The sequence below is a fragment of the Homarus americanus genome, unplaced genomic scaffold (assembly GCF_018991925.1).
Source record: "Homarus americanus isolate GMGI-L3 unplaced genomic scaffold, GMGI_Hamer_2.0 scaffold45698, whole genome shotgun sequence".
NCBI lineage: Eukaryota > Metazoa > Arthropoda > Malacostraca > Decapoda > Nephropidae > Homarus > Homarus americanus.
Genome location: NW_024735554.1, coordinates 2,945,426 through 2,966,262, shown reverse-complemented (window position 1 = coordinate 2,966,262; position 20,837 = coordinate 2,945,426). Strand labels below are relative to the sequence as shown.

At 43.2% G+C, this 20,837-nt stretch overlaps 1 protein-coding gene across 9 annotated transcripts in view; it reads left to right on the top strand.

Moving 5' to 3' along the window:
• The window catches only part of LOC121871386, a 107,774-nt gene that overhangs the window by 12,115 nt on the left and 74,822 nt on the right, over window positions 1-20,837 (top strand). For all 9 annotated transcript variants that reach the window (XR_006089868.1, XM_042373614.1, XM_042373620.1 and 6 more), the window contains exons 3-4: window positions 10,484-10,562; window positions 20,666-20,786. Coding sequence is in view for 8 of the 9 variants with exons in the window: in XM_042373614.1 (XP_042229548.1) it covers window positions 10,484-10,562; window positions 20,666-20,786 (200 nt within the window). In the remaining variant the exon portion in view is untranslated. The remainder of the gene's footprint in view (window positions 1-10,483; window positions 10,563-20,665; window positions 20,787-20,837) is intronic.

Genomic DNA, 20,837 nt, shown 5'->3' with positions numbered 1-20,837 from the left:
AGGGTGAGGAGGTGGCCATGGTGTGTGAGAGGGTGGAGGTGGCCATGATGTGTGAGAGGGTGAGGAGGTGGCTATGATGTGTGAGAGGGTGAGAGGCTATGATGTGTGAGAGGTGAGGAGGTGGCATGATGTGTGAGAGGGGAGGAGGTGGCCATGGTGAGAGAGGGGAGAGGTCCAGTGTGTAGAGAGGGGAGGAAGTGCATGATGTGTGGGAGAGAGGGGAGTGGCCATGGGGGAGAGAGAGGGTGAGAAGTGGCCATGATGTGTGAGAGGGTGAGGAGGTGGCCATGGTGTGTGAGAGAGGGGGTGAGAAGTGGCCATGATGTGTGAGAGAGGGTGAGGAGGTGGCCATGATGTGTGAGAGAGGGTGAGGAGGTGGCCATGATGTGTGAGAGGGTGAGAAGTGGCCATGGTGTGTGAGGGGGGTGAGGAGGTGGCCATGTGGTGTGAGAGGGGGGTGAGGAGGTGGCCATGGTGTGTGAGAGGGGTGAGGAAGTGGCCGTGACGCGTGTGTGTGTGTCTGTCTCTTTGCCTGTCTGTTTCTTACCAGCGCATCTGTTAAGCCATCCTCTCCCCTCCCCACTGACCTGTTTTGAGAGGTTGAGGTCAAAGGTTATAAAAAATCAAAAGTCATATTTTTCTGAACAGCTGATGTGAATCTTGGTGGGAGATGGGACGGGTGGCATTACATTACTTGACAAAACTCACACTCCATGGCGTGGTTTCTATGACGTCACATTTCTCCAGAAAAGTGCGCCAAAGGTGACGTGTGTCCAAAAAAACCTGCTTACGTGTATTACAAAATAATCAAATCTTGCAACAATGACCAAGGCAACGATGACCAAAAAGTAAATATATTCATTGTAAATCATCATATCCCAGAAACTGCCATATAAAGACTCTTTGTAGAACTGTTCAACTGTTCATAGGATAATAACACAGGCGAACAGTGAAGTGACGTCAGGATGGCGGGGTTTCCCTCACTAGTGGCAGCAGTGTGGCCGAGGCGAGGTATGCCATCTGATTGCTTTGTTTGTCAGTTTTATTTCCAGTGTTACGTTTAGACATTTTAGCTGTGGCCAACGTCGCTGACTGCGGAGTTCTTTGTTGCTCATATAAACAAACCTTTTAATCCCAGTTAAACAGTTTCTGTTTTTACCCGTTTCATTATTGTGTTCTTGTGTGTTACTGTTAACGGCGCCTGGACACGTGTCTACCACAGTATGGTAACATTATACACATATAGTTCTTATACATGGTTCATCTTATTCCACACACCTGCACCCGTAACGTGTTCAGTAGTGTGACGCTTCCACCTGCACCCGTAACGTGTTCAGTTGTGTGACGCAACGCCTGCACCCGTAACATTTTTAGTAGTGTGGCGCTACACACCTGCACCCGTAACGTTTTCAGTAGTGTGGCGCTACACACCTGCACCCGTAACGTGTTCAATAGTGTGACGCTACACACCTGCACCCGTAACGTGTTCAGTAGTGTGACGCTACACACTGCACCCGTAACGTGTTCAGTAGTGTGACGCTACACCTGCACCCGTAACGTGTTCAGTTGTGACGCACACCTGCACCCGTAACGTTCAGCAGTGTGCGCTACACACCTGCACCCGTAACGTGTTCAGTAGTGTGACGCTACACACCTGCACCCGTAACGTGCTCAGCAGTGTGACGCTACACACCTGCACCCGTAACGTGTTCCAGTTGTGTGACGCTACACCTGCACCCGTAACGTGTTCAGTAGTGTGACGCTACACCTGCACCCTAACGTGTTCCAGTAGTGTGACGCTACACCTGCACCCGTAACGTGTTCAGTTGTGACGCTACACCTGCACCCGTAACGTGTTCAGCAGTGTGACGCTACACACCTGCACCCGTAACGTGTTCAGTACTGTGACGCTACACCTGCACCCGTAACGTGTTCAGCAGTGTGACGCTACACACCTGCACCCGTAACGTGTTCAGTAGTGTGACGCTACACCTGCACCCGTAACGTGTTCAGCAGTGTGACGCTACACCTGCACCCGTAACGTGTTCAGTAGTGTGACGCTACACCTGCACCCGTAACGTGTTCAGTAGTGTGACGCTACACACCTGCACCCGTAACGTGTTCAGTTGTGTGACGCTACACCTGCACCCGTAACGTGTTCAGTTGTGTGACGCTACACCTGCACCCGTAACGTGTTCAGTAGTGTGACGCTACACACCTGTTCTTTAGGGAAATGATTGAAAATCTGGATTTGGATCTTGAACTGTTTAATGACTAAAAATCCATTGTTTAGCTGCGGTCCGCTAGTGTTGGCTGCCTGCCTGGAATGTGTGTGATATTGGCACTGGTCCAGGTGTTGGTGTTCACGCCGCCCCTCACCCTGTGAGCCACTACACATGTGGAGGTGTTCACTCCGCCCCTCACCTGTGAGCCACTACACATGTGGAGGTGTTCACGCCGCCCCTCACCCTGAGCCCTACACACAGGTGGAGGTGTTCACGCCACCCCTCACCCCTGTGAGCCACTACACAGGTTTAGGTGTTCACCTGCCCCTCACCCTGTGAGCCACTACACATGTGGAGGTGTTCACTCCGCCCTCACCCTGTGAGCCACTACACAGGTTTAGGTGCCTGCCCATGAGCCACTACACATGTGGAGGTGTTCACTCCGCCCCTCACCCTGTGAGCCACTACACAGGTTTAGGTGTTCACGCCGCCCTCACCCTGTGAGCCACTACACATGTGGAGGTGTTCACGCCGCCCCTCACCCTGTGAGCCACTACACAGGTTTAGGTGTTCACCGCCCCTCACCCTGTGAGCCACTACACATGTGGAGGTGTCCTCCGCCCCTCACCCTGTGAGCCACTACACATGTGGAGGTGTTCACGCCGCCCTCACCCTGTGAGCCACTACACATGTGGAGGTGTTCACGCCGCCCCTCACCCTGTGAGCCACTACACAGGTGGAGGTGTTCACGCCACCCTCCCCCTGTGAGCCACTACACAGGTGTAGGTGTTCACGCCGCCCCTCACCCTGTGAGCCACTACACAGGTGTAGGTGTTCACCCCGCCCTCACCCTGTGAGCCACTACACATGTGTAGGTGTTCACGCCCCTCACCCTGTGAGCCACTACACATGTGGAGGTGTTCACGCCGCCCTACCCTGTGAGCCACTACACAGTGTGGGTGTTCACGCCGCCCCTCACCCTGTGAGCCACTACACAGGTGTAGGTGTTCACGCTCCTCACCCTGTGAGCCACTACACAGGTGTAGGTCACGCCGCCCTCACCCTGTGAGCCACTACATGTGGAGGTGTTCACGCCGCCCCTCACCCTGTGAGCCACTACACAGGTGGAGGTGTTCACGCCGCCCCTCACCCTGTGAGCCACTACAGTGGGTGTTCACGCCGCCCCACCCTGTGAGCCACTACACAGGTGTAGGTGTTCACGCCGCCCTCACCCTGTGAGCCACACAGGTGTAGGTGTTCACGCCGCCCCTCACCCTAGGCCCACACAGGTGGGTGTTCACGCTGCCGCCCCACCCCTGTGAGCCACCACACTGTGGAGGTGTTCACGCTGCCCCTCACCCCTGTGAGCCACTACACATGTGGAGGTGTTCACGCCCCTCACCCTGTGAGCCACTACACATGTGGAGGTGTTCACGCTGCCCCTCACCCCTGGAGCCACCACACAGTGAGGTGTTCCACCCTGTGAGCCCTCACCCTGTGAGCCACTACACATGTGGAGGTGTTCACGCCGCCCCTCACCCTGTGAGCCACTACACAGGTGTAGGTGTTCACGCCGCCCCTCACCCTGTGAGCCACTACACAGGTGTAGGTGTTCACGCCGCCCCTCACCCTGTGAGCCACTACACATGTGGAGGTGTTCACGCCGCCCCTCACCCTGTGAGCCACTACACAGGTGTAGGTGTTCACGCCGCTCCTCAGTGTACCAGATTGTATGATAGTACAGGTGACGTCATGCACACTATCACCTTAGGCTGTTTAAAAAAAAAAAGTTTATCGTGATGTGGGAAGACGCTTCACGGTGTCTCAGTTAGTCACTACTAGCAGGAGACAATACCCTGAAGGTGTTCATGTAGCCCTGGTGTTGGCTGGCCAGAGAGAGAGAGAGAGAGAGAGAGAGGTATAAATACATAGTATGTCACTTCCAGCTAACCTTGCACTCAAACACAAATAAACATTAGAGGTTTGTGACTTGACAGAAGCAGGTCTAGGCCGCAGCACACCACCCAGCACAATCTCCTATGTCTTTAGTTCAGGGTCTGGGTTTATTACTGGTTCGTAAGATGAAACATTCCTGGTAAATGAAGATGTTAAGGTGTAACTATGTGGGTGAGAGTGAAGCTTAAAACACATCAAGTAAACCTCAGGAGCTGCATAATGTTGTGTGACTACCTTAACGAGATGTCTTCACTTGGCACTACTTAAGAGGCAGAATAAACGTAATTAACATTTGTCGAATGTCCTTTGCAGTGTCTCCTTATAATAAACATGTCTCCCGCACAGTGCGATATTTGGGTTCATTATCTCGAGTGGATCAGTTGGGTACAGTACATTCTTACATCCTTACGTGACACCAGCATTCATCTTTACTACCCTTGGAGAATTATAATCCTCATGTGGGTGGTCAACATCACAGGGAAAAGACTTACGTTTAATACCTTAGCCAGTGAAGGTGGTTGGCGGGTCTGTTGGGGTAGTGACGTCAATAAGAGCAACTGTTTACCATTGTATGTCTGCATTGTTTATGTACTGTACACTGTTTGTATACTTACAGTGTCTCTGTACATTGTATGCCTGCACCGTCTATATACTGTACATTGGTGGTGTAGTGTGTACGGCCGTGTTGATAGTTGCACTGTGTCTAAAGACCTCCCGTGGACAGGACGTCGTCAGTACATAATAAGTGAAATCAAGTGATCGAGCCTGTTAAAGGAGTGCTAATGAGGTTTTACAAAATTAAATATTTATTAATTATTAAGTGTTTTAAGAAAAAAAAAGTCTCGTTATCTTGCGAAACCGTGAACATCGTGATGCACTTTCAAGCTATCTCTTGTATCATATATTTACCGTGAAATAACGTGGCACGTTGTGGAATCGTTTAGGATGGATGATAGATAGACACACTGTAATGTTGGTCAAGTTGGGAAGTGATGGCAGCAGATTGCAATGCCGGCCACACTGTCATCTTGTGTACTGTGCTGTATCCACATGGCCTCTAACAGGCCGTCAGGCATGGGACAACTTTTACTTTTCGTGGCCTTTGGAAGCAATGTTGCCAGTGTGTTGACACTCCAGCCAGCACAGTTGTCACTCTTGCGAATTGAAAAAAATTACTGAATTTTAACTGATAATCCAAAATGCTTCAGTTAGTTCTCCTTGTTTTGTCTTGAGTGTGAGGGAGGTGGCCACCCAGCCAACGGGTGTGAGGGAGGTGGCCACCCAGCCAACAGGTGTGAGGGAGGTGGCCTCCCAGCCAACGGGTGTGAGGGAGGTGGCCACCCAGCCAACGGGTGTGAGGGAGGTGGCCACCCAGCCAACAGGTGTGAGGGAGGTGGCCTCCCAGCCAACGGGTGTGAGGGAGGTGGCCACCCAGCCAACAGGTGTGAGGGAGGTGGCCACCCAGCCAACAGGTGTGAGGGAGGTGGCCTCCCAGCCAACGGGTGTGAGGGAGGTGGCCACCCAGCCAACAGGTGTGAGGGAGGTGGCCACCCAGCCAACAGGTGTGAGGTGTACGGGTGTGAGGGAGGTGGCCACCCAGCTAACGGGTGTGAGGGAGGTGGCCACCCAGCCAAGCAGGTGTGAGGGAGGTGGCCACCAGGCAGCAGGTGTGGCCACCCAGCAGGTGTGAAGGAGCCACCCAGGCAGGGTGTGGAGAGGGAGGTGGCCACCCAGGCAGCAGGTGTGAGGTGTGTGGGGAGGTGGCCACCCAGGCAGCAGGTGTGCAGGGAGGTGGCCACCCAGGCAGCAGGTGTGAGGGAGGTGGCCACCCAGGCAGCAGGTGTGAGGGAGGTGGCCACCCAGGCAGCAGGTGTGAGGGAGGTGGCCACCCAGGCAGCAGGTGTGAGGGAGGTGGCCACCCAGGCAGCAGGTGTGAGGGAGGTGGCCACCCAGGCAGCAGGTGTGAGGGAGGTGGCCACCCAGGCAGCAGGTGTGAGGGAGGTGGCCACCCAGGCAGCCCAGGCAGCAGGTGTGAGGGAGGTGGCCACCCAGGCAGCAGGTGTGGGAGGTGGCCACCCAGGCAGCAGGTGTGAGGGAAGTGGCCACCCAGGCAGCAGGTGTGAGGGAGGTGGCCACCCAGGCAGCAGGTGTGAGGGAGGTGGCCACCCAGGCAGCAGGTGTGAGGGAGGTGGCCACCCAGGCAGCAGGTGCACCGTTGTGGTCGTACACCTGATATACTGTAGTTAGCAGTCAGTCCCTGCGTCGCCCACGGGTGGTGTAGGGGGTCTTCATCAGCCCCCTGAGTACGATAACCCTGTGTCCGATAACCCTTGAGTACGATAACCTCGTGTCCTATAACCCTTGAGTACGGTAGCCCCTTGTCCGATAACCCCGTGTCCGATAACCTCCGAGTATGATAACCCTTGAGTACGATAACCTTGTGTCCGATAACCCTTGAGTACGATAACCCAGTTTCCGATAACCTCCGAGTACAATAACCCAGTGTCCGATAACCCCCGAGTACAATAACCTCGTGTCCGATAACCCTTGAGTACAATAATCCCAACTAGGATAACCTCCACTATGATCCTTTGAGTACGATGCCATCCTGCTGAGTACTGTACTATGGCATTTTCCTCATGGGGTGAAGATCCACTTAATTAGTTTTATTGAACAGTCAAAATCTTCATAACGAGACAATAATGATCACATATGAGATAACATGTCCAGCAGGTTCGAGTGCATCCTCTTAGAGTAGATTATACACGGAGGTCCTGTAATTAGGCTAGGCTACCATTTATTTTGGACGCCGCAATGGAACACCGCAGCTCACGACTCTACTGTGGCGATCTGAAGGTCTAACTTGAGTGGATGACTGCTTAAGATTTGTCTTTCTTGGCAATTTCCCGTTTTTAATCAAGCATTTATTTCAAGTGCATGAACGTATTCAGTAACTAAAATATTACACCTTCCCGTCAGCAGAGGCGGGGAATATGACTGCCAACAACTTCATATTTTTCCCGCTTTCGCTAACGGTCGTGTAATATTTCAATGTGATTCTGATCTTTTAAAATGTTGTTTTTGCATAATGTAGTATTACTGATATGTAATTTGTCTTAGTATGCCTTATTGTGGGTAAAAATAAGTATATATTAAATGCAACTGCCGAAAGCGTGAATTTGCTACCAGAGTTTAACAGTTAATTCATGGATAATACTTCTGATAAACTTCCTACGTGCTTATGTTTGAAATAATGAATGTATGTATCTTTATATAATTTAGCTAAGTATTTCTCGTTAGTAACGGTTATCCCAACGATTATGAATGAACTCGTTTAGAAAACATCATTACTTCAGGTCAAAATCGGAAAGGTTTGCAACAGCCAATCTTTTCTCAGCTGAGTAAAAACGCACTATACGTAATCAAGTTGTCAACGCCTTCAACACGTCCGAGATGGTTACCGGTAGTTTGCCAAAGGTCGCAGTGCAGAATGGTAAACTTTTTTGTTCTTGCTTCAATTTGGTTAGCATATGCTGTTTCAGCACGAGTAAAAATTAATATTAATTTCTTTCAGTTCTTTATGTATACAGTTAACCCTCACTTTACGCGGTTAATGTAACCCGGAGGGTCCCGCGTAAAGTGAGAAACGCGTAAAGTGAATAACATAACATATGGGATTAATTGAAATGGAGTCCGGGCCGATCCCCAAACTCCACTTTTTGACGACACACAACTATGTTGTAGTAAAAATATTATCTTAACTTTATGATGGTATGCACACACAATTAATAATTAAGAGAAATATCAATAATATTAGGTTTTTTAACACTTACATTAGTAGAAAAAATGGCTGGGCACACGGGGATGGGCGGTTGGTTCCGAGGCAGAGGGCAGATTATTGGCCCTCACCTGTGTCACTTGTATCAATTGTATCACTATCCACCACAGAGGCTTGCAGGGCCTCTTTGTCAAACTCCCCAAAGTCCATATAAGTCCATATCCTCACCATAATTATCACTATCACTGACTTGGGCCGGCTGTGGTGGGTGGCGGGTGAAGAACTGGTAATGTTTTGATGACTGGGCGACCTTGTGCGCACCATGTTCGTGCAGCTTACACAACATGGCGGATGGCGGGAGGTTTGGATCCAAAAATGGCGCGGCTCGCCAGCCGCTCTCCGCGTAAAGTGGTACACGCACCGCGGAATGTGAGCATCCTGGGTTCCGGCAGGGCACCGCGTAAACGTGGAAACGCGGAATGCGGGACCGCATAAAGTGAGGGTTAACTGTACTGTATAAATGCATGTATGTAATATATACAGTGCGCTTCAACATTTTTTTTTTTTAGAAAAATTACCACAAAATAGCATTCATCACATTATAGTGATATTTGACAAATCAACAATTCTTCTAAGTATATTTTGTATATTTTATAAAACTTTTTATATATTTTCAACTCCTCATTAAACATACTTAATTTAGGTTAAAAACTAGGTGTTGCAAAGAAAAAGAAAAAATCTCCTCATTTTTTAAAATTTGGAAATGGCCATCCTATTTGGAGCCGCGTGCTGTCCGCCGCTCTGTTTGGGTAGGGTACTCGGGGTATAATCAAGACAAAATAGTGTGGGCTAAAATGAATTACGCTGTACTAGAATTATTATGAACTGATCAGGCTCGTGGCTACAGCCCTCTAAAAATTTTCTAAGAAACAAACTTCTAGGTAACAGTTGAATATCGCAAATTTTAATATTTATTTCTCAATTTTTCAATTTGGTAATGTTGAGAAGCCAATAAACAAGTTTCATTTTATATAAATTTCCGTACCTACGATACTCAAGGAAAGTACTGTACACTATTATCCTTATTATTCCTTTAGGGCAGTGGTTCTCAACCTTGTTTGCCCCATGCACCCCTTTCACCATATGTCAGAATGTCATTCCCCCCTCCTTTCCAAGATTGTCTGCCTCAAAAAGTGCATTCCAAATAATATGCATATAATACTGAAAATCCTTTATTTTTTCCATATTAGTACATATACATTTACAATTTTACATGGATTATTTTTATAGTGGAGTTTTACAAATTAAATGCCAATTGAAAATGTTGATGGATTTATAAAACTTGAATAAAAGTAAAATAGTTTTTTTATATTTATAATGAATTACTTAACAGACCAAACTGAAGCATAATGCAATAAACAAAAAGTTCAATAGAATACCAGGATATTGTAAATTTGTAATTAATTTTATTCAGATGAAGATTACAGTCAATGAGAAACCTGTGATTGTTTTTTCTTCGCCAATTCTGGGATACGCGGAGGAGTGCTTGAAAGGGCACAACGCAGGTCATTTTCTACCTCTAATCTACTCCGTTGCTTCGTTTTAATTTGCAACAGAGTTGAAAAGCCTGACTCACAAAGATATGTCGACACAAACAGAAGCAATGCACGGATAGCTCTTTCTGCCACTTTTGGGTAGGAATCGCACATCAAGGGCCAAAATTCTGTGATTGATTTCTCATCGAACATATCTCTTGCTCCTGAATCAGTTCCCCCCCTCCCCTGAAAACCTGAATTCCCCCCCTGGGGGGAATTCCCCCCGGGTTGAGAACCCCTGCTTTAGAAGTACTGTCCAGAAGTACAGTTATAGCCTTTTTAATTTGTTTTGTATTTACTATTAGTAATATAATATTTTACTATTATTATTACTATCCATTTTAATTTTATGTCAAAAGAGAAAATATAAGGTGTGAGTGTTGACCTGGGTGGTGGGTGTTGGACCAAGAGCAGTATAGAGGCGGCCAATTTTTCTGTGAGGGTCAGATATGGCGACATGTGTGTTGAATGTAACTGCTTTCCCGCAAATTTATCAGTATTGGGGATGATTGAGCTGCCGTGCGGGCCAGTTGAGTGGTCAATTGGGTGAAATTGATGGTGAGAGTTGCATATTTTGTTGCAGATGAAGTGATTGTGGGAATGCCAATATTGACTACAGATCTTGACATTTTCCTGGATACTTGTCAATACTGTACCTGACATCGTCCACTTGAGGGTTATGTATTTATGGGGGATTGTGATTTTAACCCTCTGTTTATTATGATATTTTGTTTTATTATGTTGTTTGTTCTATGTCGTTATTTGAATTTACTTTCTGTATTTTTGTTTCTTGTAGCTGTGAAAATGATTGAATGACAACAAATATGTGTGCTGTGAGTGTGTGAGAGAGCCATATTTTATCTGTGTTACTGTAGAATTTCTTTAGTTATTTATTGACCATGTAATCAACTGTCCATCTCACTTGACAGGTTCGACATTATACGGAAGTTAGGTCAGGGAACTTACGGCAAAGTGCAGTTGGCGGTTAACAAAGAAACGGGGCAAGAGGTAAGTTGTCAGCAGTTGTTTGTGTATAGGGTGCATGGTAACACTGTATGGGGGTGCATGGTAACACTGTATGGGGTTGCATGGTAACACTGTATGGGGGTGCATGGTAACACTGTATGAGGTGCATGGTAACACTGTATGGGGGTGCATGGTAACACTGTATGAGGTGCATGGTAACACTGTATGAGGTGTATGGTAACACTGATTTATGTTAGCAGATACTTTATAATGTTTACTAATATTTTTTAAATCTCTTCATCTCAGTTACGTGTTAGGTGGTGGGTAGTGTGAGCAAAACATTCTCAGAGGTTCATGTGATAAATATTCCTCTTAATGGATGATGTAATATATATGTAGTACATAACTGGCTGAATTAAGTTAAAGGCCAAAAATAACTTTCAAAAATTAATTCAAAATTACAATGAGACCAAGAAATATTTATTTTATGAACATTTGAGAGTTAGGCCCTAATAGTACAATATTGTATACATTTACGTATAGTAAGGACAATACCGGGTACTGTAAAATACAGCACTTCTTATGATATATTTTTCCACCTTTTGTGGTGGTAACAGTACATTGGTGGTACAGTACATTATTAGAAATATATTAATAATGTATCCACTTGTAAGACTTGGCACTACAGTGTATAACCAATACAGTTGTCTATTCTTTCAGTTAAATTATACTGTATGAATATTTTGGATGAAATCTGTGAGTGTATGTGTGTCAGGGTCAGTTATGTCCTACCTCTTATAAAGTATTCTCCTAGTACTCGTAAATAGATACTGTAAGATGGATCTCGTACAGGACTGTACAGTTATTGTTATTTATATGAGATGGAAACAATATGTTGATGGTGGAAGGTAGACCTTTTTTCGTTATTTCTTTATTGCAAGTACTGTACGTTAAATCAGGGTTGTTAACTCTTACTGAATTGAGCACCTGTATGTGATTCACACTCCTGAGCCCCTGTCAGATATTAGAGCAAAATAATTTACTGCTTTTTTATGATCTTGATTATATCTTCGGAGAAACTTTGTACAGTACCTTGTGAAGCATGTCTATAGTCACAATAAGCTGTACTGTACTGTACTTATTTTAAACTAGTCACAGAACTACAGTACCTACTCCATTTTCACATCACTCTCCAAGTCTTGCATTCCACCGTGGAACATGACAGGAACATTCCACCATGGAACATGACAGGAACATTCCACCATGGAACATGAAAGGAATGTTACACCATGGAACATGACAGGAACATTCCACCGTGGAACATGACGGGAACATTCCACCGTGGAACTTGACGGGAACATTCCACCGTGGAACATGACGGGAACATTCCACCATGGAACATGACAGGAACGTTCCACCGTGGAACATGACGGGAACATTCCACCGTGGAACATGACGGGAACATTCCACCGTGGAACATGGGAGGATCATTCCACCATGGAACATGATAGAAACATTCCACCATGGAACATGAGAGGAACATTCCACCGTGGAACATAAGAGAAACCTGAGAGAATTAGCTGCAGTTATCAGCAGAGTAAAGATGAACCTGTTTTAGCCCTCATCTCATCTACTCTCCTACAATCAATCCCTTTTAAAGTAAATACTGTACAAGTAGAGCATATCTGAACACACTAAAGTATCAAGGCTGGTTTATTTATACAAGCCATCAGCCAGAGCAGCCTTGCCAAGTCTCGCACATTGGACGAGACTCGTGGATATAATATAAATATCTCCCTTATTTCTTGTTTTGCAACTTGGTACAGTAGATGGTCACTTGAGATACGCTTCACTGACCACAGCTTAAGTGAGAGTAAGATAGTCACCCCAGGAACAGGTCACTGATGTGCTGTACATTAAGTACTGTATATGAACACATGGCTTACTGTGGTCCTCTAAGGTTCAGGGACTTTCTTATGGGCAGATCTGTTTTGTCAGTGCATCTTCAGATATGTTATACTTAATTGTGCTGTAGAGGGACTTTGTAGTACTGTACATGGGTAAGGTCTCTATAGAATATTTAAATGACCAAACATTTAACATTTAAGACCTACTCCAATGAGGTACATTTCCCATAGACTCCCATTATGGTAGCTGAGATATGTTCCTAAGAAAATCCAAAAAATCAAATGCCGCAAAATGGTACAAAACATGTTTTAATAACTCTTATGGTGTACACAGTGAATGTTAGCCAATAATAAGTGAAATACATGAAGCACAGAACTGTAATAACTTTATCAATACTGTATGAGTAACTGGAGTGCTTGAAACTTGGTGATGGTGTGGGTTACATAACCATTGTCAATTTATAGTAGAAGATATAATTCAATATTATGTGGATATATATATATATATATATATATATATATATATATATATATATATATATATATATATATATATATATATATATATATATATATATATATATATATTTATTTATTTTTTAATAAGTTCCAACAAAAACAAGAAGATTTTCATCTATGACACTTGTGGTGCATTTTACCCATAACTGATATACAGTAGTACAATATCGGGAGTTGAAAATCAGAAAATTATAGAAAATTCTAAACGGTAGCAAGAAACAGTGGGTGGGTTTTTTTTTTCTAGACAGTAGCAAGAAAATTTTCTTCTATGATACTTTTTTCATTTTATCTATAACTGAGATATTACATGATTGGTAGCATCAACCAAACCTATATAACCCTACCTATTAAATACAATATGACGGTTCTAGGTCGTTTGCAAGGGAAACGTCAAAGAAGAAAAGTGTCTTAGAATTGTCTGAACTTTTGTTTGCAAAGAAAAGATCCCAAGATTCAGTTGATGGCAACAAATGAAATAATAGCTTTACTTGTAGTTTTCTGATTTTCAACTCCCGATATCTTAGTTATGGGTAAAATGCACCACAAGTGTCATAGATGAAAATTGTCTTGTGTTTGTCTGAACTTATCAAAAGAAATCCCTCCCCCCCCCCAAAAAAAAGTAAATAAAATTAATTTGTCCTTTACTATCAATTGATCACACTCCAAATACAGTACATGTATTTTGTTTTCAATTTACTGTACATGTACTGTAATTACCTTTATAATTTTGTAGTTGTGATAGTAAAGTACGGTATTGGAGATTGCCCCCAAAATGCAAATTGTTTCCATATTTTAAGCTGTCTGGCAAGTGACCAATTGAACCACAGTGCTGCTACCATCAAAACAAAACCTACTGTCCTCTTTGTTTACATACAAATTCAACCACATGTGTGTTAGGCATTAGCAAAGTTCATGTGCATTAAGTACCGGTCAGTAACGTGAGTTGTTCTAAGCATATCTGAAAATACTATAGGTACAGTACATAGATACTGTACTGTATTAAATTGAAACTGTAATGTACAAGTTTAAGGTAAACAACGACCACTTGGATTTTCAATGCTTTATTGTTACAGTATTTTTTATTCATATAAAATATATTCTATTATCATGTACTCTTCTCTACTCTGCTCTGCTCTGCTCTGCTCTGCTCTGCTCTACACACCTCGTTTGAATATTCAGTAGTTGTTGACTAAGCATAAACTAAGTGTTGCTGTACTCTTTACTTATACTGTATAGGGCATAGTTGGAGTGTTTCATAGATATTTGGTGGTTCATTGTTATTTGTCGTCAAACTTGGAATAATTCATTTTTGTTGATTTGGTCTTGTGTTAAAGCAAGAATTAAATCCTTGTGTTGATAATATAATTTTTTGTCAGATCCCCTTCATTAACCCCTTCTGCATGGGGGTCTCTCTGTGTTAAATGTTATCGTCTGGCTGTAGCCAAATGAAATACTGTAGTACAGTAATAAAAGTGTCATCCCCGTAGTACATTAATGACATCTTGATCAGACTAATAAGTCATGCATGGTTAATTGATTTTATAGTACAGTACAGTACTGTGGCATATATCACTGGGGGAGGAGCTGGAGACACAGCAGTGCCTTTTCTACAGTAAACATAAACACCATTAATAATAAAGAGAAACACATGACCAGTTCTGTGTACTGCTGTAAAACCTAAATGTATTGTTTATACTCCCTGAGCTTTACAACATAATCAGGAAGTTAAAGTTGAATATTTGATGGTCCAGTTGATAAAGACTTAGACAACAAGTTCTGGGATAACTGTGGCACTGGTAGAATGCCAGCAGAGCTACACGGACGACCCCTCTCAGGTTTTCCCCCACATATCAGGAGGTACTGAGGGTTGTCTGCTGCACCACGACCAGGCTAAAGTTACCTGAGCTTCTCTGTTACTTCCTCTACTTAACACCTACTTATTAGATGTGGATTCAACTACTTCAGTTCTCAGTTTCATAATGTCATGTTGATTTAGCATGAATAACTTATTTCCACAACTCTTTACAACCTGTTTTAATAACCTTTATGTTTCATCAAAGATTACAGTACAATATTAGTTTTATGTAAAAATAGTTACATGTCAATTTAACTCAATAAAAGATATCCCACATCTGTATTATTAAGTATCTATGAAATATGAATAAGTGACTACGGTGCAGTACTGTATTTTACTTCATTTTGTTTTTCGTGAGATGTGTGTAACATATTGTGTAGGCCACTGTCAGTGTTTATTGGGGATGACTGTTGAAGGTCAATAAATTGTTGAGAATACCAGTGAGAGTTCGTTTCCTCACCTAGTCAGTTGCTTGCCAACTATGTCCTCAGGGTTAAAGTATACTGTAGCTTTAATAGATCTTGGAAACCAGTAAGACTTTATGAATCTTATCTGATAAACTGTAAATGACTAATAAATATGGACAAAGAACTTGGTTGATGCCATGAGCTTGAACAGGGTGTTTACCTGATGTGTGGTATACAGCACCTGTACTACTGTAATTTTGATTTGTAAGGAAAAAAGAGGTGCCTTTAGCTACACGAGAGGTAACTGCTGTCTTGTTGAGAAGTATTTTTAGGGCACATATAACCTCTAGGGATGGATTAAGAATAACGTTGGCCCCGGGCGGTGTCTTGATCATTGGCTTCTTTCCCTAATTATGTTGACATCTTACAGTAAATTTCATTGGTGGACTTAGTGATACAACACTATACCTGTACCTGCTTTTAATATTTGATCAGGCTTCTAATACATAACATCCAATGAACTGCATCACAATCAAGATACAGTTAGGGTGAAATCCAGTACAGTACCTTATTGAAGTTCTGTATCAAAAGTAAATAAGGCCACTTTAATTAAAAACTATGTAATCTTACCTATCCAAGCTAAATCTTTTGACATTTACAGTCTATGAGGCACAGATGACAAACAATTAAAATATTACATTACTGTAGTTGTTTTATTTTTTATTTTTTTATTTTTTTTAAGTTTTAAGTACTGTAGTCAAATTTAATCAGGATTTTGCTTTTGATGTTCAAGATTGACAAACAATTAAGCCATTTAGCTGCTGATTTCATTCTTGATCCACTTTAGTTTTGAATAGGATTGTGAGAGTGTGTGTGTATGAGTGTAATAATAATAATAATACTGTACTGTAATAATTAATGGTTTACTGAAGGAGCATGACAACCGGAAGGCTGGAAATATACAGTTACATAATTGGGGAATGGGTCTCTTGTTTTACAAATAATATACAAGCAACATAAGTGATACAAATATGATATATAATAAATAGGTTGGGAGAAGGTCATACTTCAGGGCATTTCAACATAGTGACAGTGCAAAAAGTAAGATTGACTGGGAGTGAATCCACTGGTTGATTACAAGTTATTGATAATTTTTACAATGGTTGGGACTGTGTGTGTGTGTGTAATAATATTAATAATAATAATGATAATAAACGGTTTATTAATAGAGTTGCAGCCGGTGGATGAAAATATACAAACTTACATGTGATTTAGACATAATAACATATGTTCAGTACATTTACAGGGCTGTACTGTACATAAATCAGGAGCTGTTTATTATTTTAACAATAGATGGGATGGTGCTATTCTTGTAACTATCAGTGCGGGCTCTTATGGGCTGAATTTTGATGTAGTGGCGGACTGCGCGAGGTGGGTGGGGGATTGCCAGTGGCAGTAGGTTGCGATGATGAGGATGGTGCAGTAGTCCACTGCCAAACCCTGCTATTGCATTGTGGTGGAGGTCACTGAGGTATTCCCATTTCCAGGGCGGAGAGAGTGTTGTTGTAGCCGGTGTAGTCTGCGCCGAGCATGATTCTGCAGGCCCTCTTCTGTACCTTCTCTAGCTGACGTTGTTGGGTAGAGTTGAGAGAAGACGACCAGGCTGGTGACGCATATGTTAATTTTGGGAGAATAAATGCGTTGTAGATAGTCCTCGGCTCTGACATGGGTGCCCCAAGTGAACTGAGTCGTCGTAGCATGTAGAGTCGGTACGAGGCTGCCTTGATTGTGTTGCTTACATGGGCCTTCAAGTCCAGTTTGTGGTCTATAGTTACACCCAGGAGTTTGGCAGACTGCACCAGCTGGAGAGGATGGGCACCCACTGTGACTGCTGGAGCTTGCACTGGAGTGGTGGCGGTATTGAAGTGCATGACTACGGTTTTGGTGTGATTGATGGTGACCTTATTTTCCGTAGTCCATGCCTGTAGCCTGTCCAGGGTGCCTTGTAGCGATGAGTAGTCCGGTGAGGTGTTGTCCACTGTAACCCTCACAGTGCAGTCATCCACGTACTTCCACCTGTGAGGAGTGTCCGATAGAATGTCGTTGATCAGGATTAGGAAGCACAGTGGTCCCATCTTGGTCCCTTGGGGAACACCGTAGGTGAGGTGTTGGAATGTGGAGACAGAACCCTGGTACCTGACTGCCTGACGACGCTCACTCAGGAAATCAGTGAGCCATGAGACCAGGTTGGTGGGCAGCCCTAGTGCAATGGCCTTGTTGATAACAGTGCAGTGATCAACAAGGTCAAAAGCCTTCCTGAAGTCAACAAGGGCAACGGCCACTGGTGTCTTACGTTTCTCCAGGTTTTTGTGCAGAAAGTCCAGGAAACTAACTAAGCAGTGTGATGTAGAGAAGGTCCTCATATTGCCAAATTGCTGTGGATCAATTGACTGAAAAATACTAGCAAATGCCCATTCAAAAACAAATTCTTCACAGAGTAGACTCTGTGTGTGTGTGTGTGTGCGTGCGTACGTGCGTGCGTGTGTTATATATATATATATCACTATCTGTTGTGTGTGATATTGTTTAAGAAAGTCATAATAAAACCTTAATGTAACCATACTACAGTATACTGTATAGTGATAAATATTGCAGTCACTATTTCAATTATTCCAAATGAATGAATCATTAAATGGCAGCAATACATGTAGCTGCACTATATTCTGGTTATTTAGAATGGATTAGAGGGTATTGAACATTCTATAGAGATAAGTGTACTGTGTAACTTAAGGTATAGTATAGTTCAGAGTACGTGCTTCTCTTATAAAATAAACCAAAATCAAGTACAGTACAGATAGTGGAACTCGACTCCTTATATGAACTGTCTCCAGACCAACACTAGAGGAGATAGTGAATGCAGTTACCAACAGTTGGACCCACATAGGGTGAACATTTTTATGACTTGTATATACTGTACAGTACAGTATAAGGATATGTCATTTGAGGTGCTCCACATTAGAAGGGGGTGAAGCGCCAACTTTAAAAAGTGGAGAAAAAAGCATTTAAAGTCTTTTGATGTTCAAACTTTGTTGTTTTTTAAGCTAGAGTTTTTTTTTTTTATCATGCAGCTCAATCCCTCTCTTAACGAACTGTGAAAACTGGAATTTAGTACTGTGAAAGGTTATTATTTTATTGTGAGTTGAATGAGAATAACTACCTGTGATGTTCAGTTGTTTGATCTTCAAATGAACAATAATAGTGTTTTTCTGCAAATTTTCTTATTATTGTGGGCTAATACTGTAAAACAAGTTAATGATCACCAAAAACAACACTCGTCTGACACCCGCCCCCCCATAAACTTCCCAACCCCCGCAAATTAAATAATAATAAAAAACTCATTTGCCAAAAAGTATTTATCTTTCCGTCCCTATTATTAGCCAAAGATTTATAATATTGTTAAGTATAATAATAAGGAAACACCACTACACTCATCCCCCCACCATTAACCCCCCCCCCAACGTAATTAACATACGAATACAAAGGCGGAGAAAGTTTGCATTATGATAATAGTATAGTACCCTGTATAGTATTACAATCTTACTTTGTTTAGTTCCTTCGTTTTATTATCCCTGACAATTGTAATGAGTTGAAGTTACATAAATCCTGAGGAGTGCGTATAACTTTAATGGCCATCACCATCGCCAGTAGCACTTGCATCACCATAATCACTACTAAACTCACCACCAAAATCACTATCACCAAGCATTACTGGGGTGTCCACCTGAGCACTGTCGCCACTAAACACATGCTCAGGATTTAGGGCTCATGAACCCACACCATACATTGCATAGCACTTCTCACACCCGTGGAACACGAATAACGTCAATGTTATGCCAAAAAGTTATCCAAAATAGCAGTAGAAACACTGAAGCGCCTTATGCTATTATGCTATGCAGCGCGGCAAGACTAACAAGGAGGCAGCATCTGGGCGTATGGGTTGGCCGAGGAGCTGTGACGTAGCAAGGGAAATCCATTGTGATTGGCTGACTCAGGGGGTATGGTCCACGGGATGCGCGCTGTCATTGACTCACGCTCCTCTCACTGTGAACGGGATGTGACCACCTTTACTTAGTGGGCGCACACCCAGATACGTAGTTCCCAGCCCGAGGCAAAATGAGACCCTATTTTTTAAGGATTTTCAACCATATTTCTAGTCTACCTCGGGGGTTACATCCAAGGCCAACATTAAGAGGAAGGATGAAAATAGTGATATCCATAAAAAAATGCATTTTGCCCAGGGTGGCACCTTACCCCCTTGTAATGCGGAGCATCTCATAATTTTGATTGTGAGGAAGGAAAATAAAAATTTTACACCGAGTCATTTCCACTTGAATGTGAGACACACACACACACACACACACACACACACACACACACACACACACACACACACACCATATTTCTCATATCCCGCTACTCAGTGTTAAGGGTGGAAGCTTGGCCAACTATACATGGAGGTTCATTCTCAGCTCTTACTTAGCTTGTGTGATGCTTCAGGTTTTGAAACTCTGTTAAGGATCTCGACAAACTAGCAAACTGGATGAACTCGCTTTCACTTATGGGCTCCAGGTCTTTAGGATTGGAGATGGTAAGATTTGCCACAGTTTGCTGGATCTCATGAAGTAAGAGAGTGCCAGCTTGTGTGGTTTTGGCTGGTGAGTCACTTATAGAGGAGAGTGTGAGTGTTTGGTGTGCCAGGTGAATCAGTTGTCCTCATTGCTGTAATCCCGATGGCAGGTGTTGGATAGTGTGGCTGGGTAGCATGTATTGCACGGCCAGTCACTCTCCAAACATTACAAAAATGTATGATGGCTTATCCCAGGACTCCAGATGTATTTAATTCCAGTGACTCAGCTCAACTGTACCTGTTATTGTTCTAGTTAACTGTGTATGTCTTGTAATGTTTGGGGGGTGACGGCCTTATGAATACAGTATTATGGTGTTTGTTTTTGTAGTTTAGTCTTTCTTTTAGTTTGACTTATTTTTCAGGAGAATGAATAGTGCAATACAGTACTGCCTCCTATGTCTACTTTATTATACATGAGAATAATTGATGCTATACTACAGTACTGTATTGTACAGTACTTCCCACACTTTATCATACAGTACATGACAATTATTAGTATTAGTTCCTTCCTAAGTTTAATTTATCACACCTGTTTTGGGGGTAAATATGAGTTATTTAAGAGAAGATCTTCCTTAAGAACTACTCAGTAATATTGCTGCCTTTGTCTTTTTTTTTTCACTTGAGGATCAGTGTTTTAAAACTAAGCACAAAGTCCCACAGCACAGCTGTGAGAAATTAATTTCCTGAGCATTAAGGAACTTTCCAGTGCATAAGCAAGTACTGGTATTCCATGCAGCTTTCATCCATATTTCTTTTGTTTTCCTTCTCAGGTTGCAATCAAGACCATCAAGAAGGCCAAAATTGAGACAGAACAAGACTTGATACGCATACGGAGAGAGATTCAGATCATGTCATCAGTCCAACATCCTCAGATCATCCATATTTATGAAGGTAGAAAAGGATGACTCATCAATGTGGTCCTCTTGTGGAAAATTATCTCAT